Source organism: Oreochromis aureus, linkage group 5, assembly GCF_013358895.1.
Source record: "Oreochromis aureus strain Israel breed Guangdong linkage group 5, ZZ_aureus, whole genome shotgun sequence".
Taxonomy (NCBI): domain Eukaryota; kingdom Metazoa; phylum Chordata; class Actinopteri; order Cichliformes; family Cichlidae; genus Oreochromis; species Oreochromis aureus.
This window is the reverse complement of record NC_052946.1, coordinates 27,566,868-27,585,495: the sequence shown is the minus strand read 5'-3', so window position 1 is coordinate 27,585,495 and position 18,628 is coordinate 27,566,868. Positions and strand designations below refer to the sequence as shown.

The 18,628-nt window shown below is 40.0% G+C and overlaps 1 protein-coding gene and 1 long non-coding RNA gene across 2 annotated transcripts; both read right to left on the bottom strand.

Annotated features, from left to right (window-relative positions):
- Window positions 1-852: 852 nt before the first annotated feature.
- LOC120440190 lies at window positions 853-4,304 on the bottom strand. Its single transcript, XR_005613057.1, has 3 exons — window positions 4,269-4,304; window positions 1,924-2,000; window positions 853-939 (listed from the first exon to the last, which is right to left on the bottom strand). It is a non-coding gene; the product is annotated as an uncharacterized LOC120440190 (long non-coding RNA).
- A 416-nt stretch (window positions 4,305-4,720) lies between these two features.
- Window positions 4,721-18,092, bottom strand: LOC116313188 (protein-glutamine gamma-glutamyltransferase E-like). Its single transcript, XM_031730802.2, has 15 exons — window positions 18,021-18,092; window positions 16,564-16,734; window positions 15,428-15,682; window positions 15,159-15,277; window positions 14,315-14,443; window positions 13,891-14,068; window positions 13,479-13,614; window positions 11,620-11,729; window positions 11,368-11,483; window positions 11,123-11,249; window positions 8,740-8,885; window positions 7,145-7,319; window positions 6,828-6,991; window positions 5,835-5,968; window positions 4,721-5,361 (listed from the first exon to the last, which is right to left on the bottom strand). Exons 1-15 carry the CDS (start codon window positions 18,043-18,045, stop codon window positions 5,214-5,216), a joined length of 2,133 nt encoding a protein of 710 aa, XP_031586662.2. The 5' UTR covers window positions 18,046-18,092; the 3' UTR covers window positions 4,721-5,213.
- Window positions 18,093-18,628: the final 536 nt, after the last annotated feature.

Here is an 18,628-nt window from a genome sequence, read left to right as displayed (position 1 = left end):
CGCCAGCCAGCCCTTGTGGGATTTTGAGCAGCTGTACCGCTTCTTTATTCTTCGATAAGCCAGGGTCGAGCCAACTCTGATCAGCCAGAACCCCGTTATCATGGTTCCAAATAGGTGGATGTCTTTCAAACGTCCTCCATTGAGAGTGTGGCCAGGCACACGACACTCCACTTCTCCCAGCTGTCGTGTGTCCAGCAGCAAACGTCCCTACAGAACTGGTTTCAATTTCTTTTAATCCAAGTGTGCAACAAATGAATTAATCAACATAATTAATTTAAGACAAATTACAAACATCCGTGTTACATGCCAAGAGATGTGGCTTTGCGTTTGTGTTCTTTTTCTTATCTTTCAAGTGCCAAGCCTCCACCTATTGGCCAGTTCAAAGTTGATTGGCATGTGTCTATTGGCTGGTCTGGGCACAGTTGACCAATCACTCTCCGAGGATCACTACAAATGAGCAGCTCCCTGGCCAGCTGGGGGCTGCTGGCTTCTGCTTTATGACAAACATTTGTGAACAGGCTTCTTTGTATTGTGTGTGGTGGGAGGCTGGACAGGTAAGCTGGGGTACCCTATACACTGGTTGTAGTTTTAAACTGTTAGACACACTAGGTTATGCGGTTGATGCCACTTTTTTATGTTTTCACTGACCTTTTGTTGAGCAGCTAGGTAGGCCTTTTGCTTTGCATTTTTGTTTTAGTTAGGCCCTGGAAGCTATCGACCTCTTTTTGTTTTATTACTTTCTTTGATTTGGCTCAACCGCCCAGTCCCCCCCCCCCCACCCTCTTCTGTTGTTAAGTTTGACTATCAAGGCAAGCAACCAATAAATCCTGCCTGATTCTTAACTGACCTGTTGTCCTTCTCCTTCATTGATTGTGGTTGTCCGGTGTTGCTGTCTCCTTCCTACCTTTGCCTCCACCATGGTGGGGGGGACGTAACAATCTGTATTAGATAAAGAAGCATAAAAATACTGGCTGTAACTGTTACAAATTTAGTGCTGTTTAGTTCTTTTTATTTCTGCTACTGCAGAAGCCTTGACCTCCTGGTCTACATCTACCCAGGGCTGATTTGCTGATGTCAGCCAAGTCGTCAAGCTGGGACACGTTCTGAGGTGTGTTGAAGTCACTGTTGGATTTGACAACTGACGTAAGTTTCCTCAGTCAATCTGCCGATGCTTTCATCACCCCCTTGCACGCACCATTTACCTGTCCATTAGTTATTGTTAAGCTCTGGCTCTCTGGGACAGTGTCCTGTGTTTCTTCCCTCACTCCCAACCCGTCATGGCAGATGGCTGCCCCTCCCTGAGCCTGCTTGTGCCAGAGATTTCTTTTTATTAGAAGGGAGATTGTTGAGGGTTTCTCTATATCTTTGTAGGGTCTTTGACTTAGAATATCAAGTGCCTTGAGGAAACTGTTGCGGTGATTTGTCATTTTATGAAAAAAATTGAATCAAATTTTATTTTGTGTTTTAGCTAAATGACAATCTTTTTGGCCACTTAATTATGGTGTCAAAATCTATGGGTAAAACATACCTTTATTTGTTTTCATGTTTAATTTCTGTCTTAATTTCTGTTCATTTTGTGCTTTCAATCTACTTTAAAGGAAATAAAAAAAATAATAGATATCTTTAAAAAAGACAGGAAAGACTTCACTAATGGGAGTATGATTTTTTTCTTTTTTACATTACTGCCATCTTGTGGCCACAGTCGAGCGCTCTAATTGGTGGTTGTTTTTTTTTTTTTGTTGTTGTTTTTTTTGCTGCAGCTATCTGTTTTACAGGCATGTCAGTCTCCGATAACCAAAGATGGAAATGGGCAAGCAGAGAAGCCAGCAGCTTTATCTGGTAGTTTTTACATGCACATTGTGAATAAATGGCCTGCATTTGTATAGCGCTTTACTCAGTCCCTAAGGACCCCAAAGCTCTAACCTTTGACTGTGAGCTCCACCAATTTGATGACATCCTCCACAATGTGGTGCATCTCACGTGTCGGCACAGAGGCAGGCCTGAGACACGGAGAGAACAGAAGGTGAGAAAACCGCTGCAACCTGAAGTTACAATGCTGGAACCGCTGTTTTTTTTTATTTATTAGTTTTAAACTATCAAATTAAATCACAATTTTATTTTGCGAAATTAGACAAGATGACCCCACAGAAACAGAAACGTCATTCTGGTCACTCCCAGCGAAAACCTTAACATTTTCAGCTCTGCCACCTCCACCTCGGCCTCCTGTCTTTTCGTTAGGGCCACTGTGTTGAAACCATACATCATAGCAACCTTCATTTTCACTATTGATGATATCCTTCTGTCACAAAACACCTCACACTTGTTTCCCCCACTCCACTTAATATTGGGCTTTTAAATTTTTTCTTTTTATTAAAGCCCTGCTAATTGTTATCTGGTGGAAGGTCAGACAATTAGCCAACCACTACTTTAGATATTATGAAATGTCTGAATTTCTTAAAATAATTAGATAAAGAACATACTTTGGATTTTTCCCAGTAAATAGTGGCACTGTAAGGTTATTCCTCCTGTATGTTTGTCTTTTGTAGACTGCAGTAATTCTGACAACTTTTTTTGTATTAAAACTTAAAGAATTTGTATCTGATGTCCCAGTAACCGCTTAAAACATGCAGTGGTGTCAGCTTTTATTTCAGTGTATGTGGTAGTAGTGATGACATATAATACAAAATGTGACATTTATATAAAACATCAGTGCTGTACTTCCTGTACAAATTTGTGCAAGGTTACACCTGAACAGATATGTGACTAACAATGGTGCAACTATTCAAACAATTTAAATAAAGTAATGGTGGTAACAATAACCAAATCATCCATCCATCCATCCATCCATCCATCCATCCTCATCCGCTTTATCCGAAGTCGGGTCGCGGGGGCAGCAGCCTAAGCAGAGAAGCCCAGACCTCCTCTCCCCAGCCACCTCCTCCAGCTCATCCGGGGAACACCAAAGGCGTTCCCAGGCCAGCCGAGATATAATCTCTCCAGCGCGTCCTGGGTCTGCCCCTGGGCCTCCTCCCGGTGGGACATGCCCGAACACCTCACCCAGGAGGCGCCCAGGGGCATCCTTGTCAGATGCCCGAACCACCTCAACTGGCTCCTTTCGATGTGGAGGAGCAGCGGCTCTACTCTGAGCCCCCCCGGATGGCCGAACTTCTCACCCTATCTCTAAGGGAGAGGCCAGCCACCCTTCGAGGAAGCTCATTTCTGCCGCTTGTACCCGCGATCTCGTTCTTTCGGTCACTACCCACAGCTCGTGGCCATAGGTGAGGGTCGGGACGTAGATCGACCGGTAAATTGAGAGCTTCGCTTTTACACTCAGCTCCCTCTTCACCACGACGGACCGGTGCAGCGTCCGCATCACTGCAGCCGCAGCACCAATCCGTCTGTCGATCTCCGGCTCCCTTCTCCCATCACTCGCGAACCAAATCATAATAAATAAAATGCTCTTTACGTATGACTGAATAAAAGTAAATGTAGAGTGACGCAAACAGACACGTTATACTGCATCATAATTCTTTTTATGACACACCTGTTCTCTTGTGTCCCAAACAAGTAATAAGAAACATTATTAGCACAAGAAGACTGTGAACTGAATGATACTGAGCATGAATGATTACAAACAAACAGCAAAGGAATGAGTTGTGTTGGTGTGCTGGACTTCTAAAGTACACAAAAATGACCCAAACATCCACAAGATTTTACATTTTTGACAGTTTATTTGGGAAAATTATATAATCACTTACTGACCCTTTACCAAATGATTTCCAATATACACTTACAGACATAACTAAATAAATGGCCATAACATACCTATCAATCAAAGGAACCATACCCCTACGCAGTGTTGGGAAGGTTACTTTTAAAATGTATTCCACTACAGAATACTGAATACATGCCCCAAAATGTATTCTGTAACGTATTCCGTTACGTTACTCAATGAGAGTAACGTATTCTGAATACTTTGGAATACTTAATATATTATCATGCTGTTTACAACTACATGAATGTCCTATTGCTGTGATTTATTACTGTTACTGAAGGTCCGCGGCTCCGAAACGTAGTAAAGAGACCTCTGGCTAATACGTCGGGTTCGTGTCGGGCTGGTAGCCGAAAACTAGCTTTACTTTGTTGTCTGGGTCAACTTTGCTTGCGGGAGACAGAGAGAGGCGTTGAAAGGCTGCTCCAACGGAACTTATTTTTTCCGGAGGAAAACACGAACACAGTGTACAGTTGAGTCTTAATAGCTTACTTACAGCTGGGCTCGTCAGGCACTCTTCTTGGCTGCTGTGGTTATTATTATATTTACATGCTTCCAGCTCCCGTTTTTGCTCCGTGACAGCTCGGACTTTTCCTTTCCCTCCCTCCCTCGCTCACAGACACATAACGGGTATGGTAGTCCATTCTCCCTGCAGCACGGACTACACTGCCCATCAGGCTACATGCTTTAGGGCCATGCCTGTAGCATTCTGCCTTTTAGCTTAGCACAACAACAACAACAAAAAAGCGCTCTCTCACCCAGGAAACACGCAGAGAGAGAGCGTCACCCTGTAACCATGGCAACCGTAACGCTGCCGCCTGGAACAACAGAACGTAGCTGTCAAACAAACCCAAACAGTCCTGACCATGACAATATGAAACAGGGAAGTACCGCTGTGTATTCCATTTATTTCAACAAAGTAACTGTATTCTGAATACCACCTTTTTAAACGGTAACTGTAACGGAATACAGTTACTCATATTTTGTATTCTGAATACGTAACGGCGGTACATGTATTCCGTTACTCCCCAACACTGCCCCTACGTTTAAGCTTCAGCAGTAGCCAAATACACTAGGAAAAAAAAAAATCATAACTGTACAAGTTGTTATGAGGAAATCTGTACTTTCCATTTGATTTTTAAAATTTTTTTCTACTATACTGTCTAGTTGGGCATTTTAACACAGAAGTCTGTTAAGATGGACTCACTTTTGGAGCCAGTCTCAAAAAGGTTCTTCTGAAGCTCAAAGGAAAAACACAAAGGATATGATGAATATAACCATATGATCTTATATCCCTTGAAGGTTGTTTTTTTTTTAATGCTAGTAAAGTTTTTTTTTTAATATAAAGAATTGTGTTAAAATAAAATATCTGCATCAAGCTTTTTTAAAAATGTATTTACTGATTAAAATTACACATTTTCTACCCTGTGATTCTGAGGAATTATGGTTGGACATTGACAATACAGGTGCACTTGAGGTCTCTGAAGGAGGAACAGTCAGAGTCAGCCAGGAGAGTCTTCTTGCCAGTCTTCTTGGGAAGTAAGAAAAACGTAACACGAAACCTGTGGCTTGGTTTCAGATCTGGAAGTCTGCGGGAAACATAAGAGTAATACAGAACAGTTAAGGTTAATGTTTAATTTGGCAAAAGCTGGTGTTCCTAGAACTGCAACGGCAGGAGGAAGCTGCAAGATGGGCCAAGGAGGTGAGCAGAAGTTTCTCCAGTGGAATTTTGCTGTCCTGATTTCAATGGCACATCCACTGTTTTACTCCTTAAACAGCTGGAAATGTGTGGCCAAACCCTATGACACACCATTATGGAAATCTCAGGGACTGCTGAGCACTGTAGTCAGTGGCTAGATAAAGGGGAAAGACCCCAGCTGAGCCCCGACACGTTAGGGACACACACCCAGGTGTGATCAGCTTCTGTGTCATTTGAGGTGGTGTGAAGACAGAAAGAATGCCGTTGCTACATGAAGGAAAAACTGGTGCACACAACACTTGTGTAAAACTGTACACAAGCATTTAGAATCCAGATAAGTTTAAATTATGCACACACACTTACATGCATTTTTGCTCTCCATCCACAATACCACTTCCAGAAATAGTCAGAGTGCAATCTGTCAGTGTCTTGTTGACTGGGTTCATGAAAACCACTTCAGCAGTTGTGCTTTGGTTCACTCTTGCCAGACTGGGAGTCTAAAAGACAAAGATTTTACAGTTTAAAAACTTTTGCATATGCAGTACTGCTCTCAACCAAAAATTAGAAACCATAATGCGTGTGTCACTTTCGGTTTATGCAACTTCTGCTATAAATATGACAGCCCACATCATACAACACCACAGATACAGGAGGTGCATGTTTTATACACAGTCATGCACAAAGAAAAACACTCACTCCCTATGACCATCATGCATGATATCAGATAAAGGTTTGGGCACACTCAAGTGTTCCATCCCAAAGGACAAATATGAAATTTGGTATACATTAAAGACTGCCAACTGTAATAATGTGACCTAACTCCTCATGTAGCAATCAGTTTCAGTTTAACTGTACCAGCTCCATGACCAATTACTTTTAAATACAAGACATGTCAACTGGCAGCGATGGTGCTTTTTGTTTTTTGTTTTGTGCTAATTAAGCAAGCCTTTAGCCTTCTAACATACTAAAAGATGGTGATTCTGTCAAAATAATTTCCTGCTTCTCATAATGGCACAGATAGTAAACAACATGCCGATTGTAATTATTACATTTAGTTATTATTTGCTCAATGTACTGCTATGCCCACAAAAGGAGAGAGGCTCTAGCTTCTCTCTCTAGGCAGGGAGCTGCCTTTAACAGGTATGGCTGGTAGGGTTGGGCCTGTAAGGTCAGGCTCCCAATCATTGAAGACAGGGCAGACAGCCAGAATTTTATATTTCATTTCACATAATTATATTTATCATTAAAACAAGTACAGCAGGAGATAACAACAGCTGTGAGCTAATGTGTCAGTTGTTCTTCGAACAAAGCTACAGAATGATAACAGAGTGAGAGAGATGGTAGTTTTTTACTCACTGTGATGGAGATTGGAGGATCCAACAGAATGACATCATTCACTGCTAGGTACACATTTTTCGGCTCCAGCTTATCTGTGACCACAGCTGAAATCTTCATGCTGTCAGAGTGCACCATGTGCTTGTGGTACACCAGGAAGGGGACCAAGATAGGGATGGACAGATCTGGAGCAGACAGAGGGAGAGAATTATAGTTGTTGCAGTCTCTCATATGACCTGACCTCTCAATCTGTCTTTGAGGTATCTCTAATCTAAGAATAAACCCCACCCCACAAAAAACAGATAAAGTTCAGATAAAGTCCTAGCCAATTGACTCACCTTTCCCAGGCAGCAGTGTCTCTTCCTTCACCTCACTCTGGATGTTTTCAACCAATGAGCCATTGTATCTCATGGCTTGGACGCTGATATTGATGGACACAGGCCTGGCAGTGCGGCTTTCACTGTTCAGCACCAGCTTCAGACTCACGTCCTCACCGTCCTTTGGCTTGGATACCTGCAGCACCACAAATAGAGGAATAGTCAAGTCAAGTCAAGTTTATTTATAAAGCACATTTAAAAACAACCGAGGCTGACCAAAGTGCTGTACAATAAAATACAAATATAAAATACTATAAAACACAGGTACATAAAATGCCTCACAAATAAAACAATAAATTAAAAACAATAGGTTAAACCTTGCTAAAAGCCAGTGAAAATAGGTGAGTTTTAAGAGCAGTTTTAAAAGTTCCTAGGCTTGTGGAGAATCTGATGTGAGGGGGTAGACTGTTCCACAGTCTGGGTGCAGCCACAGCAAAAGCCCTCTCTCCCCTAGTCTTTAATCTGTACCTGGGAACATCTAAAAGCATCAAGTCTGCTGACCTCAAAGATCTCCTGGGGCAGTAAATGCTAAGAAGCTCTGCCAGGTAAGGAGGTGCAGTGCCGTTAAGAACCTTAAAAACCAGCAGTAAAATTTTAAAATCAATCCTAAAAGCAACTGGGAGCCAGTGGAGAGAGCAGAGGACCGGAGTGATGTGGTCTCTCTTTTTGGAACCGGTCAGCATAAGAATAAGGTACAATTCCCTGTGCACCAGGTTTATTATGCATAATTCCCTAAAATATGATTAAAAAGATATGCTTAAAACAACAGCTTGTGAGATTTGAGTTTTCTTAATTTAGAAAAGCACTTTGCTTTTAGGCAACAACGGTAATGCTCATCTCCTTTTGAATAAGTTGTGGTTTTTGGGTGGTTTTTTGTTAAAATTGATTTACAATAGAGAGCATTTAGCACAGATAGTTCATAGCCTTTGCTAATTTTAGCCAGTGGCTATAAACAATGACTGATTCATAATTAGACAGTATTCAGTGTGCTTCATGCACAAGATATAGTTAAAACGTAAAGTTTTCATTCTCATTAAAGCACATACAGTAAAGATGAATGCAATCCTTAGTTCCAACAAAAACATTTGGCCCAATCACCACCACAGTTGTTAACATTAATGCTATTTGTGGGCCTCCTGATGACATTTCAAAAGAAAACTTGTCAGATGATCATCCTGCACACAGCCAATCCACCAGTCATTCATCTAACTGGCTGCTCAGCTAGAGCAGGACAAGTGTGCTAAAATGGTCATACTGTAGACACTTGAGTATAGAACTGCATATAAGAGATAACACATTTCACATTGACAGTGCTTTTTTCAGTCCTTTTTATGGTTTTATGGGGTCTGGTGGATTGGATGAGCTTTTATTCATTAACTGTTTTGGTTAACTTATTAAAATTAATTTAAAAAGGCAACAGAGGTCACTTTTTGTTACATTTGTAATAATAATTTTTCAGAAAATCCACACACCAAGATAATAGTAAGTACTAAAATATATTTAAGATTCACTTAAGTAGAAAAATAAAGAGACACAACAGGAATTCTGTGATGTACCTCTTTAAATTGCATGTATATTTTTGGCCGTGGAACGATGCCCCCAGGAGATGTTCCGTTGGTACTGTTTGTGGTCCCGTCATTGTCCCTTTTCTCATTATTTCTGGAGAGGGCATATTTAAATACGGTTCTCTCCTTCTCAGTGCCTGTGGGGATGGAAAATGTTGTTGAGTTCAAAAGTCACAAATTAATTTTATCAAATAATATCAAATGTTCAGACCATAATGAAATGTGTTTTTGAACCTTCTTATTAATTACTGATGAAGTTAATAACATCAGACAATCAAATGACCAAAAAAAACAATCTTCATCTGCAATATATTTTGCAAATTCCTATTACTCCATTAGGTTTATATAGTTGAATTTTGAAATTCCAAATAATACAAAATGTGACATAAATTGTGAAATAATTCACAGAAATAACTTTAATCTGAAAAAAGTAATAATAAATTAAAATTCTATAAATCTTAACCGATGAAAGTCAGACATTGCTTTTTAACCATGCTTCAACTGAATTATTTAAAAAATAAATGCATGAAACAGGCCTGTACAAAAATGATGGTACCCCTAGAAAAGAATGAAAAGAATGTGACCAAAGGGACATGTTAATCTAAAGTGTGTTCACTAATCAGCATCACAGGTGTCTACAATCTTGTAATCAGTCAGTGGGCCTATATATAGGACTCCAGATAGTCACTGTGTTGTTTGGTGACATGGTGTGTACCACGCTCAACATGGACCAGAGGAAGCAAAGGAAAGAGTTGTCTCAGGAGATTAGGAAGGAAATCATAGACAAGCATGTTAAAGGCAAAGGCTATAAGACCATCTCCAAGCAGATGGAGCAGATGTTCCTGTGACTACAGTCGCACATGTCATTCAGAAATTTAAGATCCATGGGACTGTAGCCAACCTCCCTGGATGTGGCCGCAGGAGGAAAATTGATGACAAATCAAAGAGACGGATAATCCGCATGGTAACAAAAGCCCAGAAAGACTTCTAAAGAGATCCAAGCTAAGCTTCATTCTCAATGAACATCAGTGTCAGATCGCACCATCCATCGTTGTTTGAGCCAAAGTGGGCTACATGGGAAACGACCAAGGAGGACACCATGGTTGAAAACAAATCCTAAAAAAGCCAGACTGGAATATGCCAAACTACATGTTGACAAGCCACAAAGCTTCTGGGAGAATGTCCTGTGGACAGATGAGACAAAAATTGAACTTTTTGCCAAGGTACATCAGCTCTATGTTCACAGACGGAAAAATGAAGCATATCAAGAAAAGAACACTGTCCCAACTGTGAAACATGGCGGAGGCTCAGTTATGTTCTGGGACTGCTTTGCTGCATCTGGCACAGGGTGTCTCGAATCTGTGCAGGGTACAATGAAATCTCAAGACTATCAAAGGATTCTAGAGAGAAATGTGCTGGCCAGTGTCAGAAAGCTCGCAGGTCATGGGTCTTACAACAGGACAATGACCAAAAACACCCAAGAATGGCTAAGAGGAAAGCATTGGACTATTTTAAAGTGGCCTTCTATGAGCCCTGATCTCAATCCTATTGAGCATCTTCGGAAGGAGCTGAAACATGCAGTCTGGAAAAGGCCCCCTTCAAACCGGAAACAACTGGAGCAGTTTGCTCATAAGGAGTGGGCCAAAATACCTGCTGAGAGGTGCAGAAGTCTCACTGACAGTTACAGGAATCGTTTGATTGCAGTGATTGCCTCAAAAGGTTGTGCAACAAAATATTAAGTCGTGGGTACTATCATTTTTGTGTCCAGGCCTGTTTCATGCATTTATTTTTTAAATAATTCAGTTGAAGCATACTTGAAAAGTCTGTGAAGGTTCTCAGTCATCCAGGTCATCGTAGTCAAAGGAGTTTGCAAAGAAAAGCGTCTGGACTTCTTTAAGTTGCTTGAAGACGTTTCACCTCTCATCCGAGAAGCTTCTTCAGTTCTAAGGTCAAATGGCCGAGAGTCCCAGATTTAAACCCAGTGGGAGTATCCCCCCAAAGAGGGACAAAGGACCCCTTGGTGATCCTCTAATCACATGCGCCAAGGTGTGAAAGCGGGTGTGGGACCTAATCAGCCAGGGTTTCGGGTGAGCTCATTGTGAAACCTGGCCCCACCTTGTCATGTGAATTCCTGAGGTCAGATGGCCCATACTTGAAAAGCAATGTCTGACTTTCATTGGTTAAGATTTATAGAATTTTTATTTATTACTACTTTTGTCAGATTAAAGTTATTTCTGTGACTATTGTGAGTTTTTCTTTCATTGACTGAAGGGTACCAACAATTTTGTCCACATGTGTATAGTTTCATAATATCAGGATGGCAATGGACGAAATGGTCAGCTCAAATCTTTGAGTTTCTGTCAGCTGAACCCACCTTCCTTGTACTTGTACTTGTCTGTGATGTCCAGCCTCGTGTTGGAGCCAACAGCCTTGGTGGAGATGTTCTGTCCGACTGACTTGGTGTCAGAGAGCATTTTTGTCATTGTGCCATCAGCTTTACACTGAACACAAAGAAAGAAACAATTTAGAACACAAAACTGGACATAAAACATTTCTGCCAAAGACTTCCTACTAAATGTGATATTCATGTATTCATAGAGTCGAGCTATGTATACTAACCAGCCAGTCAATGCAGTCAGCATTGACCTCAGCAAAGACAAATGGGACATCATATTTGAGATCGGTTTCTCCATCCAGGATGGCTTTGACTGGGGCTGGACCGCAGCAGTATACACCTGCATATGCAGAGCAGCCCATTCAAACAAAAATCAGTGTTCAAAAGCAATACTTAGAAATTAATCTTATTTTTATGATCAATAAATTAAAGTAATAAAACAAAGGAAGAAACATTCGAGACAAGAGATTTCATACCGTCACTCTTTTCCTGTGGTGTTGGATCCACAACTTGCCACCCGTCATATTTTCCATCCTTTGCCAGGTCAGTTCGGGTCATCCAGCACTCTAACCAGACGTGGAAGTTCCTTAAACACATACAGAACACAGCATTCCGATGTTGGATTGAGTGGAAACTCAGCACTGGATTTAGAAAGTCCAGAACAGTCAACAGAGCTGGACTATGTGACAGCATAAGGAAATTAAAGTGGTTGATCAAAAACTGGAGAGTTGATGATTTTGACACATTGCGGTTAATTTAAACATAGACAATTACAAAGAAAGCTGCACCAAAGAGTAAAACAGTTAAATGTGAATTATAAAATATTAGGGCTCTCTCTTCTAAGTCCCTTTTATTAAATGATTTCAATGAGTGCAGTCAGTTGCCCATAGACATTGCCTGATGAGTGCCAATGACTAAATAGAGTGCACCTGTGTGTAATCTAATGTCAGTACAAATACAGCTGCTCTGTGACGGCCTCAGAGGTTGTCTAAGAGAATATTGGGAGCAACAACACCATGAAGTCCAAAGAACACACCAGACAGGTCAGGGATAAAGTTATTGAGAAATTTAAAGCAGGCTTAGGCTACAAAAAGATTTCCCAAGCCTTGAACATCCCACGGAGCACTGTTCAAGCGATCATTCAGAAATGGAAGGAGTATGGCACAACTGTAAACCTACCAAGACAAGGCCGTCCACCTAAACTCACAGGCCGAACAAGGAGAGCGCTGATCAGAAATGCAGCCAAGAGGCCCATGGTGACTCTGGACGAGCTGCAGAGATCTACAGCTCAGGTGGGGAATCTGTCCATAGGACAACTATTAGTCGTGCACTGCACAAAGTTGGCCTTTATGGAAGAGTGGCAAGAAGAAAGCCATTGTTAAAAGAAAACCATAAGAAGTCCCGTTTGCGGTTTGCCACAAGCCATGTGGGGGACACAGCAAACATGTGGAAGAAGGTGCTCTGGTCAGATGAGACCAAAATGGAACTTTTTGGCCAAAATGCAAAACGCTATGTGTGGCGGAAAACTACCACTGCACATCACTCTGAACACACCAATCCCCACTGTCAAATATGGTGGTGGCAGCATCATGCTCTGGGGGTGCTTCTCTTCAGCAGGGACAGGGAAGCTGGTCAGAGTTGATGGGAAGATGGATGGAGCCAAATACAGGGCAATCTTGGAAGAAAACCTCTTGGAGTCTGCAAAAGACTTGAGACTGGGGCAGAGGTTCACCTTCCAGCATGACAACGACCCTAAACATAAAGCCAGAGCAACAATGGAATGGTTTAAAACAAAACATATCCATGTGTTAGAATGGCCCAGTCAAAGTCCAGATCTAAATCCAATCGAGAATCTGTGCCAAGATCTGAAAACTGCTGTTCACAAACGCTGTCCATCTAATCTGACTGAGCTGGAGCTGTTTTGCAAAGAAGAATGGGCAAGGATTTCAGTCTGTAGATGTGCAAAGCTGGTAGAGACATACCCTAAAAGACTGGCAGCTGTAATTGCAGCAAAAGGTGGTTCTACAAAGTATTGACTCAGGGGGCTGAATAATTATGCACACCCTACTTTTCAGTTATTTATTTGTAAAAAATGTTTGGAATCATGTATGATTTTTGTTCCACTTCTCACGTGTGCACCACTTTGTATTGGTCTTTCACGTGGAATTCCAATAAAATTGATTCATGTTTGTGGCTGTAATGTGACAAAATGTAACAAAAAGTTCACTGTATATGAAGGCAAGGAAGTTCGAATGTTTGGTGAATAAGAGTAATAGATGAGGAAAGAATCTGTACTTCAATTGCTTTCTCAAAATATGAGCTTTTCTTGTCTTACCAGATACTGTCCCTGGTCTCTTTCTCTCTCACTCCATAGTCAGCGTGGTACACATCAATGGTGAGATTCTTGTTATTGTCATGAGCTGACTGGAAGTTGGTGATCACACGGCATGGGATGCCCAACAGACGCATTACTGGATCCCAAAAGACAAAGAAAACAGTCAAAAAAAAGAAAAGAAGTCAATGAAGCATTTGTCAAATTGTACATTAGATTTTATTGTTAAATGTCATTATTCTTAATGCTATGCCACTAGCTGGCCCAGTGATGGAAAGTTGTAAGTAAGGAAAAGACAGATGAGACACCTGCAAATCAGTAATATTATGCACTTCCAGAGAACTTCTAGTATTATCCTACATTAGCTACATTGGCGGTTGTACTGTAAGTAAGGACTTGCAGAGTTAGTAAGTACCTGAACACATCACGCCAGCAAATACCCAGCACTGTCCATATTTGACTGATTGGCAGTTGATGTCATACCAACGCTTGAGGATGGGATAGCTGCCAGACCAGTGAGTGGGTTCATTCCCACCCGAGTATGGAGCTGACCACCGTCCCTCCACGACGCCACAGTCATCATTACTGTTGATCTGGAAGCAAAAAAGGAAAACAAAGTTCTCCTTCTTATATTGTGATTTATACAAGTGAACTATGGTTTTCCTCAAAATGACTATAAAACATTAATTAACAAAATGCCATAGACCATTCCTTCCTACACGTTACCTTGATTCCTTTTAAATTTAAAGTATAATCCTTTAAATCACCCTTTTGCAGAAATGTTCTTTGCAAATAAAATACATCTGTACAGAACAGATGTATATACATAAATATCCTACCATGGCGCTGACCACACGACTGACGTAGATGGGGTTACAGCGAGCAGAAACATCATTGGCTGCATTTGCCAGGTATTTGGGGTTGACATCCAAGATCTTTAGACAAATCTTCACCATGTCCTCTTCAAACTGGGCAGGAAGAGAGCAGCTTATCTTAAACTACAGTGGTGTAAGTCATTCCTACTTCATAGCAGAGCAAGTCTATTCATACTTATCGTCAAAAATTATCTACAGTAGTGTCAAAGTGTATCTATGTGACTCACTGAGTCATTCTTGGGTGAGTACATTCTTAAACTTTACCTGCAAGCAATTAGCAAACATAAGTATTTTTTTGCTTATGCAAAGGTTGATGGTGGTTACACCTTCTTTCTCTTGTCTTAAACAGTTATCAAGAATCTTAAATTATTCTAGATACTGTATATGGCCCTTTACATTAACCACTTTTATTTTGCTTTATAGAAGATAAAATATCATAGTGGTGTGAAGACAATGGTGTTTAAACCCTTAAAATAAAATATGCAGTAGCAATGAAATTTTAGCATTATTCAGTAGCTACCATTTTGAAAGATACGATTGTTAGAATAAAAAGAATGATTGTTAAAACCTTGATTAATATGGTGCTCTTTGGTGTCTATTTATTAAACTCAGTGTCAAAAATCTAATAAACCTACACAAAGTGTGTGTGTATGTGTGTACTGGTTTTTCCTATCTTGGTGGGGACCAAAATCTAAAATTTACCATACTTGTGTGGACCAACCAAAACCCAAGTCCCCATGAGTTTGAAGGCAAGATAGCAACACCCGACATATGTGTGTGTGTGTGTGTGTGTGTGTGTGGTGTATACCTGCCCAAAGTCCCAGGGAACAGATCTGATGTAGTTCTCACTTCCACTATAGATTATACCATGTTCATTCATCACATACTCCTGTCTCTGTGCCTCATCAGAGAGAGACACTGAATCATCTACAGTAAAAAGGATAGGGATAAATACTTAAGACAGGCAGATCAATGGATGGATAGATAGTGTTTTTAAGGAAAACAACAGCAACAGATGAACAGTGTTAATGGACAGTTAGGCAAACTGGCAGGCAGACAGAAAGATAACAAACCTACCAGTACACCAGGGATTGAAAAGCACTACCAGGGTTGCCAACAAGGTTTCCTCATTCCTATATCTGGCAGTTAAGTTGTACTTTCCGACTGGAGCGTCAGCTGGAGGGGTAATGGTCAAATTCAAGGAACCTGTTAGTGGGTAAGATCTCTTCTCAAGCTCCACCTTCCACACTGCCTTCGCTGATGGTGAACGCCGGATTTTGTCTGGGATACCAAAGCATGACTTTGTCCCCAGGTTCTCGGATGGATATTTTCCTTTTGAGAGGATTCACAGAGGTAATAGGTAAATAGAGATAAATAATACAATACAATCAAACCGTTTTAACCATCAAAGATGGACATCATGAAAACTATCCTACTTAAACCCGCATTAAGTAAATGTGTCTCTCATTATAGACTTGCACCTCTCACTCTATGACAGCTGGGATAAATATTAACTTTCAAACTTGTTAGAATTTGCATTATGTACTGTAGTTCCATGTATGTTTGCACATTTCAATCATGCCAATCACTGCCTCCATTTTTAATTTCATGCCAACAAAGACACCGCAACCAATGACTGAGAGATGTGTAATCCGAAAAAAGAAAGCAAAAGAAAAGCAGCTGTCACATCCAACTGTGCTAATAGGTGAAAGCCTTTAAGAAGTAAAGCTTAGTTTATTTACAACAGAGCCTTTCCCTTCTGTGTTATGTCTAGCTTTCTCCTCACCCTTTCAATTGTCTGCTCCACCCTCATTGCTGTCACCTGACATAATTTCTCTTAATCTCTCTTTCTATTTAATTTTTATTCCATTAGCTTATTAATAAAACCTGCTCTCTGTTTGAAATGTCTGGCTCCTGTGTTTAAGAGCTCTTTTTAAACTAAACCACATGTATCTTTCATTTTTAGTGGGTTTGACAAAAGTCTTCATAGACATCCATATTAAGCATTCCAAAACATTAATATCGCTGATAAAACAAAGACAAAAAGAAAAAAATAGAGAAAGAAGAAATAAGAAAAAAAAAACATAAAAACACTGTTGATACATGGAAATCAATATTCAAACAGTTCTTTTATTGCTTCAATAAAAAAAATCTATTAAAAGAAAGTTATATGCAATTTAAAAAATATCTCCATTATATAATTACAGACAAACCTGTTTCTGCAGTGATGGTGAGCGGGTAAAGGTCAGGGTTGAAAGGTTGCGTCAGTTCAACTTTCACAGTGAACGGCTGGCCTCTCCTCACAATCAGCTGATCCTTTGAGAGTTTTTTGGTGTGGTGTTCAGTGTTGTTGATCTCATAGTTGAGACTCACTCCTTTAAAAACTGCAATAAATAAATAAATAAAAATATAACTGAAGCAGATAAAATCAAAAGAACTGTGGCTAGTTTTCCGGGATACTGGAACCTTCGTCCTGTTAGTGTTTTTTTGTTGTGTTTTTTTTTTCTTTCTCCTTTTTCTCCATATGTTTGCCTTAAATGTCAAATTAACCGTTCCACACTTAAGGACTAAAGCCCACAGTGGTGATATGTTTACTCTATCTTTCCAAACTGTCTCCTACACACAAAGTTTAATAATTAATAACAAGCATTAGATATTTTGCAACTTTCACCTTTACTTTGATAAAGTTTACTTGCTGATTTCAAATCTGAAAACCCCTGTCCTACAGCATGTCCTACTTTTTAGTTATGATGTTGCAAGTATTGGACAATTAGGATGACTGAACAGAAACAGCAACAAATTTCAGCATTTAAGAAATAAGTTTGGTCTTGAGATAAGAAAAGCCAGATGTTTCATTCTAAGGTTATTTATAGATGTCTGTTCAAGAAATGGATAAACGTAAGCACAATAATTTAATGGAGCTCAAAAGGTAGAGCAGGTCATCTACTAATCGGAGGGTTAGTGAGTCAATCCCTGGATGCTTCAGTCTGCCTGCCAAAGAATCATTGGGCAAGATTAAACCCCTAGTTGTTTCTGATGTGTCCGTCAGAGTATAAATATTAGATAGAAAGTAGTGAGGCATAAAAAAGTGCTTCTGTAATGTGGGTGAATGAGGCATGCTGTATAAAAATCAATCTGGCATACTGGCATTAAAACTGACTTGAACCAAAACCTAATTTTGTTTTACAGAACATATTTTTGATTTTCAAGGTTGTGAGATAATGACCACAGGCATGCCATTAGCTTTTGTCTGTTTTTTGTTTTTTATTGTGATAAAGTTGAGCATATCACAAAAAAATCTTCACTTGCTTTAATCCTATGCATTTTTATTCCCCAGAAGCTTTTTTTTTTTTTTTTAAAGAAACTACAAAGGTGACTGGAGTCACATCTATAAGCATAGCATGATTTTTTTTTTTAATTTACCAGATAAAAACTGATGTAGATGCAACCTTTCCTAAAAATCTCTTTTTCTTTTGCTTTTGCTTCTTACAAATCATGTAATATAATATTATGTAAATACATTTTATTATCTAAATAATACATCTTGTGTTAAAAGAAAATGTAAATAAGAATACATTCTTCATGCATACAATATATGGAGGAAGGTACAACGTATTGAAAAATGATGATAAAATTAAGTTAATGTACATTCAAAAATTGCTGTACTTACTTGACCGCCTGGTCTCCAATGACATCTTTCTCGATTTTATGCAGCAGTTTAAGTACAGCGAGAAGCTCTGTGGAAGGCACTGACATGCACACTGAGAGGATACGCTGAACCGTGGTGGATTTTATACCAACTCCTACACCCATCCCCATTTCACAAACTAGATTAACCAGCTAGATTAGCCATTTCCTGGTTGTTCAAAAGCTGCTCACGCCGCACACACACACACACACACACACACACACACACACACACACACACACACACACACACAAACCGAACCCACTGCATGACCTCACTGTCAAAGGTGTTATTATGGATCTGACGGTAATTTGTGGATTCCAGTTTGTGACTGCTAATGTGATTTAAGCTGCAACGCATGCAAGCATCACACAATGATCACAAACCTGGATTAGAACTTTACATGCTGCAATATTTTGACTTTAATTAATTACTCCAAGTACAATATGCATCAGTTTGAAATAAATACTTGCTGATAATTCACAGGCAAATTAGTATAATACATTGCACTAATTATGTATGAATGGTTTCACCCCAAGTCCAGCATCTTGAGACTGTATGTTAAGCAGAAGGAAGGAATAGTGAGTGCC

Coding starts and splice junctions, on each gene's coding strand:
- LOC116313188 (XM_031730802.2), bottom strand. CDS start 18,045: ATGTCATTGGAGACCAGGCGGTCAA. Junction 14,444..15,158: donor TTCCCTGGGACTTTGGGCAG/GTATACACCACA, acceptor CTTCCTGCCCAG/TTTGAAGAGGACATGGTGAA. Junction 7,320..8,739: donor TATACATGCAATTTAAAGAG/GTACATCACAGA, acceptor GTGGTGCTGCAG/GTATCCAAGCCAAAGGACGG.